The 21,595-nt window shown below is 37.1% G+C and overlaps 1 protein-coding gene across 4 annotated transcripts in view; it reads left to right on the top strand.

The window, feature by feature from the left end:
- Positions 1-21,595, top strand: part of LOC101419071 (zinc finger protein 596) — a 165,364-nt gene that overhangs the window by 137,337 nt on the left and 6,432 nt on the right. For 2 of the 4 annotated variants that reach the window (XM_058285090.2, XM_004463135.5), the window contains one exon: positions 265-4,952. The exons of 1 other annotated variant lie outside the window; for it this stretch is intronic. In XM_058285090.2, the coding sequence (XP_058141073.1) occupies positions 265-1,683 (1,419 nt within the window). In that variant the 3' untranslated portion in view covers positions 1,684-4,952. Of the gene's footprint in view, positions 1-264; positions 4,953-21,595 lie in introns of those variants that run through there. One more of the 4 variants, XR_011647022.1, reaches the window with a different exon arrangement.

Raw genomic sequence — 21,595 nt, 5'->3', positions numbered from 1 at the left:
ACCTGAGTTCTTATAAAAAGCAAATCCATATACATAATCTATGAAGCATCAAGAAGCTCAAAATTAATCAGATACTTCTTCAGTTAAATTGTTATAATACAAAATATCTGTATGGAGTAGAATAATGAGTATATGAAACGAACATGGGAAATATTTTCATTGAAGACTATCACTAGTGGATTAGTCTTGGTTTCATATATAGGGAAATGAAGAAATTCATTTTATGGACAAATGTTTTACAGTCTCACATCTCTTTCCCCACAGCAGAGATCTCACACCCAAAAGAATTCCTTTGAATATAATTATTTGCAAGAAGATTCCTCTCACATATCCACAGTGAACCAACATCATGCATTAATTCACATGACAAAGAAATCCTATTTCAGAAAACCACCTCCAGCAATCCACACTGATCATTCATCTTTTAATCAACATAAGCATATCCACCCTAGAAGTATATCATATGAATGTTCCCAAAGTGCTCAAAATTGTATGCAATTCTCTGACCTCAGGCAACCCAATGGAATTCCCATTGAAGAGAAACCCCATGAATGTCATCTATGTTGGAAAGTTTTCAGTCAACATTCCCATCTTCAACGACATGAGAGAACTCACACAGTAGAGAAACCCTATGAATGTTATTTATGTGGAAAACCCTTTAGTTATTATTCTTCCCTTAAATATCATGAGAGAAGTCACACTGGAGAGAAACCCTATGAATGTCATCTTTGTGGGAAAGCCTTCAGATACTCCTCTTCCCTAAAAATACATAAGAGAATTCACACTGGTGAGAAACCGTATGTATGTCATCTTTGTGGGAAAGCTTTCAGTCAATATGGTCATGTTAAAGAACATGAGAGAACTCACACTGGAGAGAAACCCCATCAATGTTGTCTATGTGGGAAAGCCTTCAGGCAATATGCTCATCTTAAAGAACATGTGAGAACTCACACTGGAGAGAAACCCCATGAATGTCATCTATGTGGGAAACCCTTCAGTCACCCCTCTTCCTTAAAACAACATGAGAGAACTCACACTGGAGAGAAACCCCACAAATGTCGACTATGTGGGAAAGCCTTCAGTCAATATTCTCATCTTAAAGAACATGAGAGAACTCACACTGGAGAGAAACCCCATGAATGTCAACTATGTGGGAAATCCTTCAATAACTCCTCTTCCTTAAAACAACATGAGAGAACTCACACTGGAGAGAAACCCCACAAATGTGATCTATGTGGGAAAGCCTTCATTCAATATGCTCATCTTAAACAACATAAGAGAACTCACACTGGAGAGAAACCCCATCAATGTCATCTATGTGGTAAACTCTTCAGTTGCTCCTCTTCCTTAAAACAACATGAGAGAACTCACACTGGGGAGAAACCCCATGAATGTCATCTGTGTGGGAAAGCCTTCAGTCAATATGCTCATCTTAAACAACATGAGAGAACTCACAGTGGAGAGAACCCCCATGAATGTTATCTATCTGGGATAGCCTTCACTCAATATTCTCATCTTAAAGTACATGAGATAACTTACACTGAAGAAAAACCCTATGCATGTCATCTTTGTGGGAAAGCCTTCTCTTGTTCCTCTTCCCTAAGAAAACATCAGGGAACTCACACAGGAGAGAGCCTGTCTGTCCTCTTTGTAGGAAAGCCTTCAGTCAATCCTTCCACCTAAAGCTACACGAGAGAACTCATACTATGGAGAAACCCTAAAATTGTCGTTTTTTTAGGGAGGCTTTCAGTCAACATTCCCATCTTCAATGACGTGAGATAACTCACACTGGAGAGAAACCAAAGCAATATCATTTTTGTTGGAAAGCCTTCAATCCTCTTCCCTAAAATATGAGAGAACTCAGAGAAATCCTATGAATGTCATATATGCAGGGAAGCTTTCAGTTGACATTGCCATCTTCAATGACATGAGAGAACTCACATTGGAGAGAAATGCCATGAATGCAATATTTTTGGAAGTCTTACTTCATCCCTCTTCCACTAAAAAAAAATGAAATACCTCACCCTGGAGATAAACACTGAATGTTATCAATGTGGGAAAGCATTCAATAATTATTCTAATCTTAGATGGCCTGAGAGAATTCAAACTGGAGAGAATCACTATGAGTTTAACCAATGTAGGAAAGCTTTAAGTCATCATTCCCACCTTCAATAACATGAGGGAACTCACCCTGGGAAAACTTCAGTTTTCTAATCTTAAACAACATGAGAGAACTCATACTCTTGATAAAAACACATGAATGTTGTCTATGTAGGAAACCTTTCACCTGTATTTCTGCCCTCTGGCATCATTACAAAATTCATGCTGGATGAAACAATAATATCATATATATGGGAAAATCTTAATTTTTCTATCCTTAGGAAATAGGAGATTACTCAAATGTTGAAATGGAGAGAATTCCTATGTCAACAATTTGAGAAAGTCATCAGTCAATATTATTTTAAATGTAACATTCAATCTATAAATCTTTTTGCATATTTAAGAGACTTCAGCCATAAATTTAACCTTTAGATGTACCAAGAAACTCACATTCTGAAGAAACACTTTTTAATGTGTTCAAAAGTTCTTGTAGTCATCCATACTTCCTCATATAATCTAATAAGACTCATATTGGTGAGAATTCATATCATGTTATTTATGCAGCAAGGCCCTTAATAGGTAAAAAATATGTGAGAAAGCACATAATGTAAATATAATGGAATTAGAGAGGGCTCTTCTACTGTAACTAATAAGCTAATCAGAAAATCACATGTGAGGAATTCTACACCTGTACTCAATGTGGGATTGCCTTAATTCCTAATTTATCCTTTAAATTAAATGATTGAACTCCAGAAGAGTGAAACATTAGGTCTGTAATCAATCTGCACTATCATTCAGTCAAAGGTAAGCCTTATTTTGACACCCAGGTCCTACCATCATGGCAGATGGCTCTGGAGTTCAGTGTCTTGCCAGTGGTCCCTACTTTGCAATTTGTGCCCATGAGTGTGATGTAGTTGTACTCAGATGTGACCTGTCTACACATGACTCTTCTGTCACTTTTACTGGAACTGTGGTTGGCACTGGGGTTGGTGTGTGCTCAGGAGACTTGACCCTCTGGACTGTCCATATGACAGCTGGGCCCTGAGCCTCAGCAGAGTTGCAACTCCTATTCACTGGTTTCATAGGACTTACCCAGGTCAGCTAACAGAGAGGTGAGGATGGTCAAACACTGCACCAGGGAACTAAGAGAGTCTACAACTGCAGTCAGGAAAATCCCATCCATCAGCCATGTGGGCTCAAAGACCCCACTCAACTTAGAGGTAGAGTGAACATCACCATCCCAGGGCCCTCAGGATGGAGGAATAAAATATGGATTAGACTGGGCTTATTATTATTCTATAGAATTTTGTGACTCTAGCAATGGAAGAAAATATTGATGTGGAAACAGAGGCCGTGGGAATTGCTGAGGATAGGGATAGGGAAGAAGAGGTGCAATATCAGGACTTGGAGTTGCCATGAATGATACTTTGGGGATAGATGTAGGACATTATATATCCTGCCATAACCCACTGAATGGACTGGGAGAGAGTGTAACCTACAATGTAAACTATAATCCATGCTGTGTAGCAGTGCTCCAAAATGTATTCATCAAATGCAATGAATATGCAACAATGATGAGAGATTGGTGAAGTGGGAGGAGTGGGGGATATGGTGAGTTGGGTATATGGGAACCTCTTATTTTTTAATATAACATTTTGTGTGATCTCTGTAAATTAGGGGAAAAACTTTATCACCACAACCAAAAACCCTTTTAAGGCAAATAAAAAGAGAAAGAAGACTTTATTAGAAGGATGAACTCCCTTGAAGAATTTCTAGAAAATTCATTGTGGAGAATGCAAAAAAAAAAAATCATAGGAAATCATTTGTTCAGAGATTGGGATGTTGCATACATCAGTAATTTTGTTTCTGTGCTGAATATTGTTTGAGGGGTTTGGCAAATGGGTATCTGATGGCTGACTTTGTGGATATCAACTGGAAATTTTATAGGTTTGGGGATAGGAGAACGTGTGAAGGCTGTGATTTAGAAGTCTTTCCCTTATAAATGAATGTAGTTCTCTGGTTGCCTTTCCTGAGTCAGTGATTAAGTAATTGAAGGTGGAAAACCTATATGGTCACTTTTTCCTAATGTTAGATAAAACAATACTTCATCTCTGTGACTAGAATTGTTATCAGTGGGTGTGATAATTATGCACACAGTAGTATATGCCAGGCAGAGGTCCAGATCATTCCCACTCCCCATCACTAATTTCCCAGTAGGATTTATTCAGGAAAAAAATACACTGCCATAATGATTTTTAAAATAAAATATCTAATAGATTCTAAAACCTTCCATGCCCATAGGATTTGCCATTATGATGGATGACATTTGGAAATCCTTTCCTTGATATTAATTATTAAAATATTAAGTTCCAGATCATGCAAATATGGAAAATTTAGAGGTAAGTTTTTAAAAAACAAATAGTTTATTGATACATATTGGTAAATAATACAATCCATCAAAAGTGTATTGTCAGTGATATTTGGCATAATCACATAGTTATTCAATCCTTATTAGAAAATTTTTGTTATTTAATAATAACAAAAAAACACAAAAATTCAGCACCTCTCAATCTCTCTCTGATTCCCCTGATGTATGTAGCTGTTCTTTTTGGCTATTTTTGCAGATTTATTTATTTTAAAGGCATTTAACTGAGATACAGACACAAACTACTTATCACCAAATAATTTTAGAACAATTTCATTACTCCATAAAAAAAATCTCCACACCCCTTAGCAGTCTCCACACTATCCCTCTATCTTATCACAACCCTACATTACTAATCTAATTTCATCTTTATAAATTGATTTATATTTGCAAATTAAATAAATGGAATCATACAGTTTTGTACTTATTTTTGTGTGCAGTGTGATAGAATGGGTTACCTATTATAGTTTTTTAAACATTTAGATCACAAAAATATTACATGAAAAATATAGGGGATTACCATGTCTCACTATCACTCCCACACATTCTCACATTAACATCATCCATTAGTGTGGTACATTTGTTACAATTGAATACAAATTGGAGCATTGCCAGTACATGTGGATTATAGTTTACATTATAGTTTAAACTTTCCTGCACAATTTTGTAGGTTATGGCAAGGTATATAATGGCCTGTACCTGGCATTGCAATGCCATTCAGGACAATTCCAGTGTCTCAAAAATGCCCCCATATTACACCTATTTTTCCCTCTTCCCCTCAGAACCTCCAGAGGCCATTGCTTCCACATTAATGGTAAACATTCTTCCATTGCTAGAAAAATAATGTCTATTGTTATTCATCTTATTTTTACTAATAATAGTAAATCTGTAGTCCATTTTTCATTCCCCAATACTGAGGATCATGGGTTGTTGATGCCCACTCCAAGTTTACTTGAGAGGGGACTTAGGTCCCATATAGGCAGATGGATGGGACTATCATGCCTGCAGTTGTACACTCTTTCTCTTCCTTGGGATGATTATTGTCCATCATTGCCTTGTGAGTTGTCCTGAGTGAGTCCAATGAATGCCTGGGTACACATTGCAACTCTGTTGAGATTCAGGCCCCAAGAGGCACATTGCAAGCCCAAAGATTTAAGTCTTGGGCATAAATCTCTCAGCTCTAGTAATATAGATTAAAATAGAAGGACAGAAGAGCCATGTGTAGGGGAACCATAACTGAGTCACACTGAGAAGCATAAATTCCAAAGTAGGGTCCATTGTCAGGGCACCAAACTCCTGGGCTGTCTGTACTTCCTATAGTGTATGGATATCCCCAGTGGTCTCTGTAGCCCCACTATTTGAGACAATACTGTGGCAATCAATGGGATCTTGCTGAAACCTTCATGAACATATCCTCTGGGATGACCTCTGTAGCAGTTTGATATGGTTCAAAAATTCTAAAAATAGATATTGGATTATGTTTGTAAACTGTTCTTTACCTGGGCATGATTAAATTATGACTAGCAACTCCCAAGTCCAAATATGTATAAATTGATGTGGAGACAGGGAGAAGGAGAAAGCACATGATATTGGGGCATTTTGGGGACCTGGTGTTGTCCTGAATGATATTACAGGGACAGATGCACTATATATCCTGCATAACTCACTGAGTGAACTGGAAGAAAGTGTGAATTACAACATAAACTAGAATCCATGCTATGTAGCAGTGCTCCAAAATGTACTCATCAAATGCAGTGAATGTACCACACCAATGAAAGAAGTTGATGTGGGAAGAGTGGGGCCTATGGATAATGGGGTATATGGGAACCTCATATTTTTAATGTAACATTTTGTTTGACTTAGGTATTTTCTTAAAAGATAACAAAAAGTAATTATGATTAGGCCACATAAGTAGGGTGTTGAGTCCCCACCACTTGTTGGATGGGGACTCACAGCTAAAAGACATGGCAAAGGGATGAGTTGAAGTTTTGATGCTAGGGTCTTGAGCTGGTGACCCAGGATGTAATAACACAGAGGAGCTTGGATGTAAGGAAAGAGAAACAAACCAACTATCTACAGTTGGCCTTGTGGAGAGAGGCAAAGCCTACAGAGTCTCATAGCCTACAGGTGACCTTGTGCAGGAAATAGGAGCTGAACCCAGAAAGAAATGAACCCCAGGAGGAGACAAACCTAGGAAGCATGGACCCTGGTAGACATTGGGAGCCATCTTGCTCTGACATGTGGTAAAAGACTTTGGTGAGGGAAGTAACATGCTTTATGTCCTGGTAACTGCAAGCTTCTACCCCAAATAATTACACTTTATAAAAACCTACTGATTTCTGGTATTTTGCATCAGCACCTCTTTGGCTGACAAATACAACTTCCTAACTCACTTTGAAGTGTGTTAGCCACAATACACTCACTTGTATTTACCATTTTCTACTTTTTTTCAAGGTCTTTGTCCAGTTGTATTGCTAGTTAGTGCTTGATAGTAATCCCTTGGAACCAGGGTGGCTCATCCCCAGGAGTCATTTCCCATACTGGGGGGAAGGTAATGCATTTATATGCTGAATTTGACTTAGAGAGTGGCCAAATTTGAGCAACAAGTGGGCTCTCAGAGGTAACTATTAGGCAACTAGAATACTAGGCTAACTCAATTTCAAAAGTAAAGGTTCATAGATACAGTCATCAAAATTGAAGGCCCATGAATGGTCCATCCTGCTTTTTACCAGTCAATGCCCTTATATTGGGAATTTCCCCCTATCTCACTAGAGAATGTGGCAGAACACTCCAGGATGGGAATTGGATATTCTTTTAAAATGGAAAAAAATACCCCCAAAAAAAAATTTGTAATAATTTAAAAATTAGTAATGTTTAGCATTATGACTTTCATCACTGTAAGATCAATTGTCTTGTATGTAGTGACATTTTCTTCCATTTATCTTTCACTTGCAAATAGTGAAATTTTTACTTCTTTTCAATTTGGATGCATTTTATATATTTTTCTTGACTAGATCCTTGAGCAAGAACTTCTAAATCAATGTTAAACAAGACAAGTGACAGTAGGCATTCTTGTCTCATTCCAAATCTTAGAGGGAAAGCTTTTAGGATTTAACCATTGAATATGATGTTAGCTGTGTATTTCCATATCAGGTTGAAGAGATTTCCTTTTATTCCTTCTATTCCTACCTTTTGAAGTGCTTTTATGAGGAAAGGATGCTATAGTTCTGTATCTAAAGATATAGAAAAAGCCAAATGCTTTTTCTGTATCTTTAGAGATTATCATTGATTATTTTCTTTTGATCTGTTTATAAGGAATATTACATTGATTTTCTCATGTTGAAACTCCCTTGCATAGGAAGGATGAAATTCACTGATCATCGTATATAATTTGTTTGTTGTTGAATGCAATTACCAACTATTTTGTTTAGGAATTTTGCATCTAGGCTCATTAGAGAAATTGGTCTGTAGTTTTCCTTTTTTGTGGCATTTTTCTTTGGCTTTGGAAGTGGGATGATGTCAGCATCAGAATGAGTTAGACAGTGTTCCCTCCGCTTCGATTTTTTGGGAAGAATTTAAGCAGGATGTTAATTTTACCTGGACTCTTAGGTAGAATTCACATGTGAAGCCATCTGGTCCTGGGCTCTTCTTATTTAGGAGGTTTTTGATGACTTATTCAATCTTATTACTTGTGATTGTTCTGTTGAGTTCATGAGTTTCTTCTTTTATCAATGTAGGGTGCATGTGAGTTTCTTGGGAATTTGTTCTTTCCCTCTAAATGATCCATCTTGTTTGGCATACAGTTTTTCAAAGTGTCCTCTTTTTTTCTCTGTATTTATTTTTTTAATGTTATATTAAAAAAATATGAGGTCCTCATATACCCCCCACCCCCCTCACCCCAATCCTCCACCCATAACAACAGCCTCCTCCATCATCATGAGACATTCATTGCATTTGGTGAATACATCTCTGAGCACCGCTGCACCTCATGGTCAACGGTCCACACCATGGCCCACACTCTCCCACAGTCCACCCAGTGGGCCATGGGAGGACATACAGTGTCTGGTAACTGTCCCTGCAGCACCACCCAGGACAACTCCAAGTCCCAAAAACACCCCCACATCTCATCTCTTCCTCCCACTCCCTACCCCCAGCAGCCACCATGGCTGCTTTCTCCACACCAATGCCACATTTTCTTTGATTACTAATCACAATAGTTCATGAATAGAATATCAGTAAGTCCACTCTAATCCATATTCTATTCCTCCATCCTGTGGACGTTGGAATGGTTGTGTCCACTCCACATCTATATCAAGAGGGGACTTGGATTCCACATGGATGCTGGATGCAATCCTCCTGCTTTCAGTTACAGGCACTCTTGGCTCCCTGGTATGGTGGTTGACCTTCTTCACCTCCATGTTAGCTGAGTGGGGTAAGTCCAATAAACCAGAGTGTAGGAGCTGCAAGTCTTTTGTGGCCCAGGGTCTGGCTATCACATGGTCAATCCAGAGATTCTGGTCCGCTGGAACTGTACCAGCTACAGTTCCAGTAAAAGTAACAGGAGAGGCTTGTGGGCCAAGATCACATCTGAGTCCAGCTCCATCACACAGAAACACAAACTCCAAAGTAGGGCCAACTGACATGGCACTGAACTCCAAAGTGTCCTCTTATGATACTCTATTTCTGTGGCATCTGTGGTGATACCATCTTCCTTGTTTTTTATTTTATGTATTTGAACCTTCTCTCATTTTATCTTTGTTAGTCTAAGAGTTTGTCAATTTTATTAATCTTCACAAAAAAAACAGCTTTTGGTGTTTATTTTTTCTAGTGCTTTCTTATTTTCTATTTGATTTAGCTCCACTCTAATCTTTGTTATTTTCTTCTTTATCCTTCCTTTGGGGTTAGTTGGTTGTATTTTTTTCTGATTCCTCCATGTATCCAATTAGGTCTCTGATTTTACTTCTTTCTTCTTTTTTAATATAGTCATTTATGGCTAAGAATTTCACTCTTAAGTACAGATTTTGCTGTATCCTATAGGTTTTGATACATTATGTTGTCATTTAGTTTTAATGCAATTTCTGATTTCTTTTGCAGTTTCCTCCTTGACTCACTGATTGTATAAGAGTGAGTTGTTTAACTTCCATATCTTTGTTCCTAATATGCTTCTCTGTACTTTACCAATTTCCAGCTTCAGTCCAGGGTTGTCAGAGAAATTACTTTGTATAATGTCAATCTTTCTGAATTCATTGCGAGTTTTTCTAGAACCTAGCATATTACCTATCCTGGAGAATGATCCATATGCACTTAAGAATATATATCTGGATGTATTTGGGTGTAATGTTCTGTATATGTCTTTTAGGTCCAGATCACTTTGTTTCTTTATTGGTTCTCTGTTGAGATGTTCTGTCTAATGCCAATAATGCTGTTTTAATGTCCCCCACTATATCTGTAAAGGCATTTCTTCACTTAGTTTTTCTGAGGTTTGTCTCAAGTATTTTTAGGAGTCTTGGTTAGGTGCATAAATCTTTATGATTGTCCTTCTTCATGTATTATCCCCTTTTATTAATATATAGTGTCCTTCTTTGTCTCAAACAGTAGTTTTGCATTTAAAGTCTATGTTGTCTGGTATTAGTATAGTTATTCCCACCCATTTTTGTTTATTGTTTGTAAAATTCTTTTCCAACCATTTGCTTTCAGCCCCCTTTCACCTCTGGGTCTAAGGTAAGATTTTTTTAGATAACATTTGAATGAGTACTATTTCTGTATCCACTCTGCCAATCTCTGTCTCTTGGTTGGGGATTTTAATCCATTAACATTCAATATTATTACTATAGAGGAATTCCTTCATTAGCCATAATATCTTTAGGTTTCTTTATGTCATATATTGTTTTTCTTTCTCTTTTTTATCTTTTTCTTACACTCTCCTCGAACTCTTATCTTTCCTGGTTTTTTCATTTCAAACTGCTGTACTCTCTTTAGTATTTCTTGATGTGCAGGTTTCTTGTTGACAAACACTCTTAATTTCTATTTATTTGTGACTATTTTAAACTCTTCCTCATTTTTGATTGCCAACTTTTAAGGATAGAGATTTCTTGGCTGGAAGTTTTTACCTAGCCCCTTCACTATGACATGCCACTGCCTTCTTGCCTCTATAGATTTAGATGAGAAATTAGCACTTAATCTGTATTAATCAGCCAAAGGGATGCTGATGCAAAATACCAGAAATTGTTGGTTTTTATGAAGATTATTTGGGATAATAGCTTACAGTAACCAGGCCATAAAGTATGAGTTATTTCCTTCACCAAAGTCTATTGCTACATGTAGGGGCATGATGGGTGCTCTTGTCTGTGAGGATTCTGGCTTCCATGTTCCTCTTTTCCTGGGGCTTGCCTCTTTCTGGGCTCAGCTGCTCTGTCTGCTTCACAAGACTAGCTGTAGTCCATCATAAAAATGGCTCTATCTCTCTCCCCAGAATTTGATTCTCTCTGGGTTCAACTGCTTTGCATTCTCCTGTGTGCTTACTTCCCAGGGTCCAGCTAAAATCTCCCAACTCTGTCCTTTAGCATGTCTTTCCTCTGTGAGTCAATGCCCACCAATGGGAGGGGACTCAACACCCTACTCACATAGCCCAAAGTCCTAATAATAATTTAATCAATTAAAGGTGATACCTCTGACAGAGCATTTTACAAATATAATCCAATAACTATTTATGGAACTCCTAAACAATGCCAAACTGCTACATAATCTTTTCTAGCTTCCCTTGAATGTGATGGATCTCTTTTCTCTTGAGCATTGGACATTTTAACAAGTATATGTCTTAAATTAGGCCTATTAGGATTTATACTGTTTAGGTCATGCTGTTCTTCCTGGACGTGTACATCCATGTCCCTCAAGAGAGTTGGGAAATTTTCAACCATCATTTCCTTCAACCTTCCTTCTGCCCCCTTCCCTTCTCTTTTCCTTCTGGGAGGTCTAAAATGCATCTTTGTACATTTCATTTTGTCACTCTAGTCCCTACGTCCCTGATGGATTTTTTCTATCTTTGTATTTATCTGTTCTACTATTGGTCTGATTTCAGATGCACTGTCTTCCACATCACTATTTCTTTTCTCTTCCTCTTAAAATCTGCTGTTATGTGTTTCCAGTGCATTTTCTATTTCTTGCATTTTGCCATTCAACACCATATCCATTATCTTTTTATATATGTTTACATTTTCTTTGGTATGTTCCTCAAGTGTATTCTTAATATCCTTAATCTCTTCCTTCACTTCATTAATTTGACTCATTATATTTGTTTGGACATCTCTGATTTCTTGTTCCATATTATGCTTCTCCTTCTGTTTTTTATTTTGTTCATTAGACTGGGCCATGTCTTCCTGTTTCTTAGTGTGGCTTGTAAATTTACTGGTGTCTAGGTATCTGCCTTGATGGATTTATTCAGTTGGTTAGCTTCTCTTTCTACTCTGTGGTTTTATTTTGTTGTTTGTGTGTGTGTATTAAGGCTTCCCTTTGACATTAATTCCTCTTATTATTTTTCCTTGCTGTTCTCTTTGTTCCATTGGGGAAAAAATAAATTAGGATATGAGAAAAGGAGATAAGTAGAGAAAAAGAATAATAGTTATAACAATAAAAATAGATGGAAGATAAACCATACAATACCTAGGAAAATAAATAATTAACACATTTAAAGGTTAGTAAGTACAGAAGAGTAAGAATAAAAAAGGTGGAATAGAATAAATGAAATGAGAAATAAAATAGGGAAAAATATACACTATTATTTAAAAGGCCAGAATGGTGAAAGAGAAAGAAAGAAAACAGTTGGACAAAAGAAAAAGAAGTAAAAACAAAAAAACTGAAAACTAAATCAAAATTGGTGAAATGAAAAACAACTGAAAACAGGAGATGGAAAAATAAAGGAAAGAAAAGTGACATAGAAAAGATCAGTTAAAGGAAAAAAGGAACAAAGAAAGGGGAAACAAAACAAAACAAACAAACAAAACCAGCAGCAACTAAAAAAAGAACAACCAAGGGAAAAAACCTTCCCTCTTAGGTCCATAAGAATCTTCTCAGGGTGCCAGTGTTCATCAATTAATCACCCTGCAGCCTACACTTTACAGGTAATATACAGGGTTTTATTGAGTAAAATAAGAGAAAAAAGAACCTTTAAAAAATAACAGGTCCTAGAAAACAAAATAAATAGAATGTCTACATGTTTCCTGTCATATTACCCGAATGCCTGACAACCCAGTGTATCATTTATCCATGTTACTTAGTATACGAGGGAATCAAACCTGGGGCATTGTATATGCTAGGTGGGAATTCCTCCACTTAGCTAAATTGTCTTCTTTAGGTTGATTAGGCTTCAGAAAGCTCTCTGCCCCCTTTTCCCCAGGTATTTTAGACTACAATTTGTGTGTCCTGCTGTTTAGGCACCTGTCTTACCCCCTATATATTCTAGTTCCTCACTTTCCAGTGGTGACTGGGCATGATAGCCTGCCTTAGCACATAACCTTCCCCTACCCCCATTTGGTCAGGGTCCCTTCTGAGATACAAAGGGGGCTCAGCTGGCCAAACTCACCAGAAAGAAAGCACTGTCCACCCTCTGTCAGACCTCTCTTCCTCCCTGGGAATGCCCCTTCCCAGGCAGTTGACAGCAGCGAGCCAGTGGTTCCACCAATGCTCCTTGCTCTGAGGGTGAGTTATATGTGGTACTTGCAGCCATCAGTGTGAGCAACTCATGATTTTCCTTTGGTTTCTTTTTCTTTCAAGTACCTTCCTAGATGACTCAGAGCACCTTCCCTTTCTATATATATCCAGGTCAACTCCTTTAGATAGGTCTCTGCCTTCCATTCCCTTTTTGTGTGTGTGTGTGTGAGGGTCATACTCTGCCTACCTATTTCAGCATCATTTTTCCAGTGTCTCTATTTTTTTTACTCATGGCAATATAGCTTTCCCATCACCATTTGCTGCACCTTGCCAATAATTGACTGGCCAGGAATGTGAGGGTTGAGTATTGAGTTTTCAGTTCTATTTCATTGTTCTTTATGTCTGTCATTGTGACAATAGCCTTGTCTTTTGATTATTGTACATTTTTTTAATAACCTTTAAGTTTGAAAATTGTGAGTCCTCCAACTCCTGTCTTCTTTTTCATGGTGGCTTCAGCTACCCAGGGTGCAATATCCATCCTAATAAATTTTTATTTTCTTTTTCCATTTCTGCAAAGAAACTTGTTTGAACTTTAATTGGTAATACCTTGATTCTAAAAATTGCTTTGGGTGTATTGACATCAGGATGATATCTAACCCATGAACATGGACTACCATTCCATTTACTTAGATTTTTAAAATATCCTTTAGCCATGTTTTGTTGTATTCTGTTTAGAAGTCCTTTATATATTTGGTTATATTTATTCTTTTATGTTTGATTTTTTTAATTTGATTTTTTCTTCACTTATTCTAATTGTATTTTGTGTATAGAAGCACTACTGATTTTTGGCTGTTGATTTTGTACCCTGCCAATCTTCTGAATTCATGCATTAGTTCTAGGAATTTTGTTGTAGATTTTCCAGGATTTTCTGTATATAGGATATTATCAACTGCAAATAGGGAATGTTTTATGATTTCCTTTCCAATTTGAATGCATTTCTTTTTCTTGCCTAATTGCTCTGACAAGAACTTTAGTACAGTCTCGAATAACAGAGGGTTCACTGCTCATCCTTGTCTTTTCTAGATCATAGATGGAAGGCTTTCAGTCTTTTGCCATTAATTAGGATGTTAGCTGTGGGCCTTTCATATATGCCCTTTTGATGTGGAGGAAGTTTCTTTCTATTCTTAGTGTTCTCAGTGTTTCTTGTCTTCAAATGGTGCTGTATTTCATTAAACGCCTTTTCTGCCTTTACTGAGATGATCATGTGGGTATTTTCTTTTATTATATTAGTGTGGTGGATTACATTAATTGATTTTATTTTAAAATAAATTTGCATATGAGGGATGATTGCCAACTCATCATCGTGTATAATTCTTTTAAGATGCTGCTGGATTCAGCTTGCTAGTATTTTATTGAGAATTTTTACTTCTAAATTAATGAGATTTTCATCGGAATTTTTCTTTTCTTGTAGTATCTTTATCTGGATTAACTATGAAGATAATGCTGGTGTTGTACTATAAGAATATTATTATTAGGAATTGTGAATTCATAGGCTTTCTAATCAATAGTGTCTGCTGTTTCAACCTAGAATTGTCAATGATTAACTTGCCCTTTGTCCTTTGGAATATTATGCAGGCAACCCTATCATTCATTATCCAAAAAAACAAATGTTTAAAAGGAACAAGTTACTAGATGTGGTATTTGCATGCCCAATTTATATCCCCTATAAAGTTAACATCAAGATAAAGCTAATGTTAATGTACCACAAACAGAATAGAACAAAAGACTCCTCCAGGCACTGTGTCTCTCTTGTGGAGGGCTGGCCACTTCTCCACCAGATGGATTTGGTTACTTTTGATGAGGTCATCCCTCCCAAGTTGAAAGACTTACTGGGATTCTGAGGTTTGGAGCCCCTTACCAAGGATAACCCCTAAATTGCCAGTTGAATTATCACCCAGGATAGGACACTCTGCCTGGGACCATTTTTCCAATTGGGACTCTGATCACCTCCAAAGAGACTTCCCAGCCTCATGAGAGATCACATGTTGTGTTTTCCTTATTTGGTGAGTGGTTGTATATACTTTTCATTCTTTCCTATGTCATTTAATTGATTACTCTTCTTTTCTGTGATTGCTTAATTGTTATAATCACTTGCTATATCCTGAAACTCATTTGATTGAATAAATGTGCCTTTGCATAGCATTTAGAGTTTCTGCCTCTTCCTTAGCAAAACAGCTGGCTTCATAGAATGAGTTAGGTAGTTTCTCCTCTTCCAGATTTTTGGAAGAGTTAGAGCAGAATTAAACTTAAATCTTCTTTAAATGTTTGCTAAAATTTTCCTGTGAAGCCATGTGGTCCTGAACTATTCTTTGTTCAGAGATTTTGATTATGGATACAATCTCTTTATTAGTCATAGGTTTATTATATCTTCTATTGCTTCTTCAGTCAATGTAGGTAGTTTATGTGCTTCTCGGAATTTTTCTTTTTCACCCAGGTTATATAATTTATTGACATATATCTTGTGACAGTTTGAATTTATTTTATGCCTCCCAAAAAGTAAAAGATTAGGTTTTTTACCTAACCCCTTTTTGTGTGTATCAGTTCCTTTTGATTGGACTACATCATTGACGTGTGACACAGTTTGGGATCCTTCTCAGTTGGGACTTATGTAAATGGAGACAGAAATAGAAGCTTTCATTTTTTTTCGGTCTTTATTTATTTTTTTTAATATTACATTAAAAAAATATGAGGTCCCCATATACCCCCACCCCTGTCACTCCACTTCTCCCCCGATAACAACCTCCTCCATCATCATGAGACATTCATTGTACTTGGTGAATACATCTCTGAGCACCGCTGCACCTCATGGTCAGTGGTCCACACTGTAGCCCACACTCTCCCACAGTCCACCCAGAGGATCATGGGAAGATATACAGTGTCCAGTAACTGTCCCTGCAGCACCAGCCAGGACAACTCCCAGTCCCAAAAATGCCCCCACAGGACATGGGGATCAACTGTAGCCAAAATTTAAGCACAGTACCCCCAAGAGAGTGGGTCAACAACAGTTCATGGCTGGAGAGATGAGCCATTTGCCATATAACACATAGATGAACATGGGAATAAAGCAGATAATCCAAGACTGGAAAGAAGGAACTAAAAGAGAGAAGCTCTATCCCTGCTTGTCCACAGGTGAGTTCCAGGAGATGGTAGGTTCTGTAAGGAAAAGCAGGGAGCTTGATTGTAAATTGTGACCATCTTGCTTTGCCATGTTGGAGGTCCCCAATATCACCAGTAGCTAAAAGTGGAAAAAAGCATCTTTGCTGATACTTTGATTTGGACACTTTAAGGCCTCAGAATTGTAAGCTTTTACCCTAAATAAAATTCTAATTACAGAACCCAAACATTTCTGATATTTTGCATCAGCCACCTGTGGCAAATTAAAGACACATGTGTTCATAGAATTCACTTTTGGCCCTTTTACATTTCAGTAAGTATGGTAGTAATATCTCCTTTTTCATTTCTGATTTTCTTTATTTGTATCCTCTTCTTTCTCACTCTAGATAAATGTTGGTTTTATTAAGCTTTACAAGGAATCAACTTATGGTTTTGCTAATGCTTTATTGTTTTCCTATTTTCCATTTCATTTATCTCTGTTCTTTTGTTTGTTATTTGCTTCATTCTCCTTGCTATTGGATAGTTTGCTCTTCTTCGTTTTCTTGCAGTTTTGTCGTTAGCTGTCTGATTTGAAGTCTTTCTTCAATTTTAACATAAGCATCTAGAGCTATAAATTTCCCTTTCAGCACTGACTTTGCTGTATCCTAAAAGTTTTGTATAGTAGTATTTTCATTTTCATTCCCCTCAAGATAATTCCTAATTATGCTTCTGATTCCATCTTTATCCCTTTGGTTGTTTTAGATGATATTGTTTAATTTCCACTTATTTGTGAACTTCCCCCTTCTCCCTCTGTTATTGATTTCTAGTTTCATTCTGTTGTAGTCAGAGAAGATGCATTGTATGATTTCAATTTTTAAAAATTCCTTGATACTTGTTTTGTGCCCCAACATTTGTTCTATCCTGGAGAATGATCCATGTACCCTTGAGAAGAATATATAATTTGATTCTGGGTGCAATCTTCTATATATGTCTGTAAGGTCCAGTTGGTTGTGTGTATCTGTATCATTCAAGTCCTTTACTTCCTTATTGACCTTTTCACTGCATGGTCTATCCTTTACTGAGAGTTGTTTGCTAAAGTCTCCTACTCTTAATGTAGAACTTTTGATTTTCAATTCAAATCAGTCAGTATTTGCTTCATATATTTTTGGGCTCTGTTTTAGGTGCATGTAATTCATAATTGTTACACATTTCCTTTGAAATGTCCCCTTTTTCAGTATATAATGATCATCTTTGACCCTAATAACTGTCTTGATTTAAAGACTACTTTGTCCTATATTAGTGTAGTCTCCTCAGCTCTTTATTTAAATATACATTTTTATTTCCTTTTAAAAGATACTTAGATTATATAAATATTACATATAAAATATAGGGGATTCACATATATCCTGATCCCAACCCCTCCCATTTTTCCCACACTGACAACATCTTTCATTAGTGTGGTCCATTTGTTAATAATTGATGAACACATTTTGGAGCACTGACACTGGATTATAGTTTATATTGTAGTTTACACTCTCCAACACAGTTTTGTAAGTTATGACAAGATGTATAATGGCTTGTGTCTGCCATTGCAATGCCATTCAGTACAATTCCCAATTCCCAGATATATCCCCATATTACACCCATTTTTCCCTCTTCCTCCATTCAGGACCTCCAGTGACCATTGCTTACACATCAATGATAAAAGATCTTTTATTACTAGAATCACAATAATTCTTTAGTAAAATAGCAGTTAGTCTGCTCTAGTCCATTGTTCATTCCCCAATCCTGGGGATTCTGGGATGGTGATGCCTACTCCCCTTCTACTTGAGAGGGGGTTTAGATCCCATGGGGCCGATGGATGGGCCTATCTTGCTTGCAGTTGCATACATTCTCTGTTCCTTGAGATGGTTGTAGTCTATCATCATTTCCTTGTAACTTGTCCTGGGTAAGTCCAAGGAACTGGTGAGTAGGTGTTGTAACTCTGTTGAGATTCAGGGACAGATGGTACATGGATAACCCAAAGATTAAGTCTCTTGAATATTCACCTATCAACTCTAGGATTAACTCTATAGGTTCAAATAGGATCAACTCAAATAGGATCAACTCTATAGGTTCAAATAGAAGGAACCAAAGAGCCATGTGTATGGAAACTACAACTGAGTCCAACTCTGTCACACTGGGGAACATAAATTCCAAAGTAGTGTTCACTGGCAGGTCACCAAATTCCTGACTTGTTTTCCCCACCCATAGTATCTGGATGTCCCCAATATTTGAGGCAAAATTTACTGTCATTCAATGTGATCCTGCTGAGATGTGCATGAATGTAACCTCTGGAATGACTTTTCCTGACTCACTTTGAAGACTCTCTGTAATATAAACTCGTTTGTCTTTACCCTTTCCCCCTTTTGGTCAATGTCTTTTTCCAGTTGCATTGCTAGTTGGTGCTTGGTAGTAATCCCTCTGTGCCAGGTAGGCTCATCTCCAGAAATCATGTCCCCACTTGAGGGAAATTCATGTACATATATGCTGAGTTTGGCTTAGAGAAAGGCCATATTTGAGCAATAAGGAGGCTCTCGGGAGGTAACTCTTAGATAACCTATAATACTACCCTATGTTTCAATTTCAAACATAGAGGTTCATAAATATAGTCATCAATATCAAGGGCCAGTCAACGGTCCATCCTTCACTAGTCACTGTCCCTGTACTTGGGCAATTCTTGCTGTCCCAATAGAGAATGAAGAGCTCCCCAGGATGGAAATGGAATATTTTTCAATTATTGTGTGACTCTCCACCCACTGTGACATTGCCCCATGAACACTTGACCACATATATGCCTTATAGGTATGCCCCGTGAACCTTCTTCCATACATCCCCAATCACTGAAACCCTTTAGCAATGATCTTCCCCTGTCACAGTTGTAACTCTTCTGTGATCCAAAACCTCTAAAAAAATGAAATTAAGAAAATAACCAAGTACAATTCATAAAAAATGATAGTTTTGAAGATAACAAGTAAAATACAAATGTTTTTAAAATCTGAGATAGTAAAATATTAAAAATATAAAATTAAAAACACTTTTGTCATATCTTTCATGACTTTAGTATTTGTTATCTTGTCTGTAGTGACATTTCTTCTGTTTATTCCCCCAGTGTCTCTTTTTTCCTTTTGTCTCCAAAGAAGCATTAAATTACAGAAAAGTCACTTACAGAATATAAGGGATTCCCATATACCCAACTTCCTCGCTCTTTTCCCCTTTCCCCTGTTAATAACATTATACATTTGGATGGTACATTTGTTACAATTGATGTACAAATATTGAAGAATTGTTACTGACCATGGTCAATGATTTGCACTATGGTTTACATTTTGGACCATAAACTTTTTATAAACTTTGATGAAATTTAAAATGGCCTGTATCCCAAAGGTAGGCAATGTTTCAATATTTATAAATCAACTGTAACAGATTTATGATCCCAGTTCTTTTGGTACAACTTGATATATTTTTTCCATCTTTTCAACCTTCAACATATTTGTATTTTGAATGTAAGATGTCTCTTGCAGAAGGAATATAATTTGTTATGCTTTTAATACATTTACCAATCTATTCCATTTGACTGAAGAGTTGATTCCATTTACATTTAAAGGCACAATTGATAATATAGAAATTTCTTCTGTCATTTTTCTATTTTACATTTCTATTTTACAGTCCTATGCTGTTTTTCCTCTCTCTGTAGCATATATGGCTTTGAATTTTTCTTGCAACACTTTCAGTTCTTCCCCCTTCTAGTCACAGAGGCATTTCATTTCTTAGTATTTATACAGCAAGCCTTGAGAAATAATTGTGAGCTCATGACTGATAAGTAAAATGTATCATTAGAATTCTTTCCCAGGAACTAAGAACAATATGACCTGTGAACTACTTGATGACCTTTCTATCAATAGGTCCCTTAGTAATTACTGTAAAGATATAACTTTAGCCCTACTGACAAACACTGCAAGTGTTCATTTTACATAGTTACTGTGAAAGTATAACTTTTGCCCTGCTAGAAAACATGGTGAATGTCTGAGTCTTGTTTATCTCTCTTGAGAACTGCAATTTTAATCATGTTACCCCCTCACATGCCCTCTCTGCACATAGACATGTGGCAAAAAAGCACCCCTCTTGCTATATGGCACATGTGCTTGAGCTTCAGAAGTGTCATTCTGTCTGCCTAACTGTCACAGATTAGGATTTAAGCCATGACCAGTCACAAACTCTCAGAGAGGATCTCCCCTCTGGACAATTGATGCTTAGGCCCATGTAAGCCCCCTATTAAAACTCTTTGCTGGGTGGTGGGCTTGGTGCAGTGGTTAGGGTGTCTGTCTACCACATGGGAGGCCTTCGGTTAAAACCCCGGGCCTCCTGGACCCATGTGGAGCTGGCCCATGCACAGTGCTGATGCGCACAAGTGCTGTGCAGCACGAAAGAAAGTGCAGCCTGCCCAGGCATTGTGCTGCACACATGGAGAGCTGACACAAGATGATGCAACAAAAAGAAACACAGATTCCCATGCTGCTGACAAAAACAGAAGCAGACAGGAAGATGCAGCAAATAGACACAGAGAACAGACAACCGGGGTGGGGGGGCGGGGAAGGGGAGAAAAATAAATAAATAAATCCTAAAAAAAAAAAAGGGTTCATTGTTGGGCCTTTCTTCTTTAAAAATGAAAATAAAAAACAACTCTTTGTTCACCAAGCTAGCTTTTTCTGAATCTTTCTTTGGTCTATATCTTGCTCAGTTTGGTGGGAAGCTGCCATTTTACATGGCTCCCTGCTAGGAACCCTCACTTCTGTTCAATATTAATTTGCTTTCTTGTATTGTACCATTTTGAATTTGCCTTCCAAATTCTATCTGGATGTTTTTCATTTGTTTTTAACCCATGAGGTTAAAATGTAACATACTACATATATAATAATTATCTTAAGTTTGATACCTACTTAACTTCAGTAGCATACATGTATACTATAAACCTCTGAACCCCCACCATTTTTTTTACTTTTACCCCTTATATGTTTGTACAGTTTATGTATAAAAGCCATTATTTATCATTACCTTTTATACATTTGCATTTTAGCACTTTTAGGAAGCAAGAAGTGGAGTTACATGCCAAGCAATACCATACAATAATGCTGGCATTTACAATTACCTAAATTGAAACCTTTATGCAGATCATTGTTTCTTTAGGCTATTTTGAAGCACTTTCTATTGTACTTTTATTCTGTATAAAAA

The sequence above is a fragment of the Dasypus novemcinctus genome, chromosome 22 (genome assembly GCF_030445035.2).
Source record: "Dasypus novemcinctus isolate mDasNov1 chromosome 22, mDasNov1.1.hap2, whole genome shotgun sequence".
NCBI classification, from domain to species: Eukaryota; Metazoa; Chordata; class Mammalia; order Cingulata; family Dasypodidae; genus Dasypus; species Dasypus novemcinctus.
Note: the sequence above shows the minus strand (reverse complement) of the source record. Positions and strands in the feature narration are given on the sequence as shown.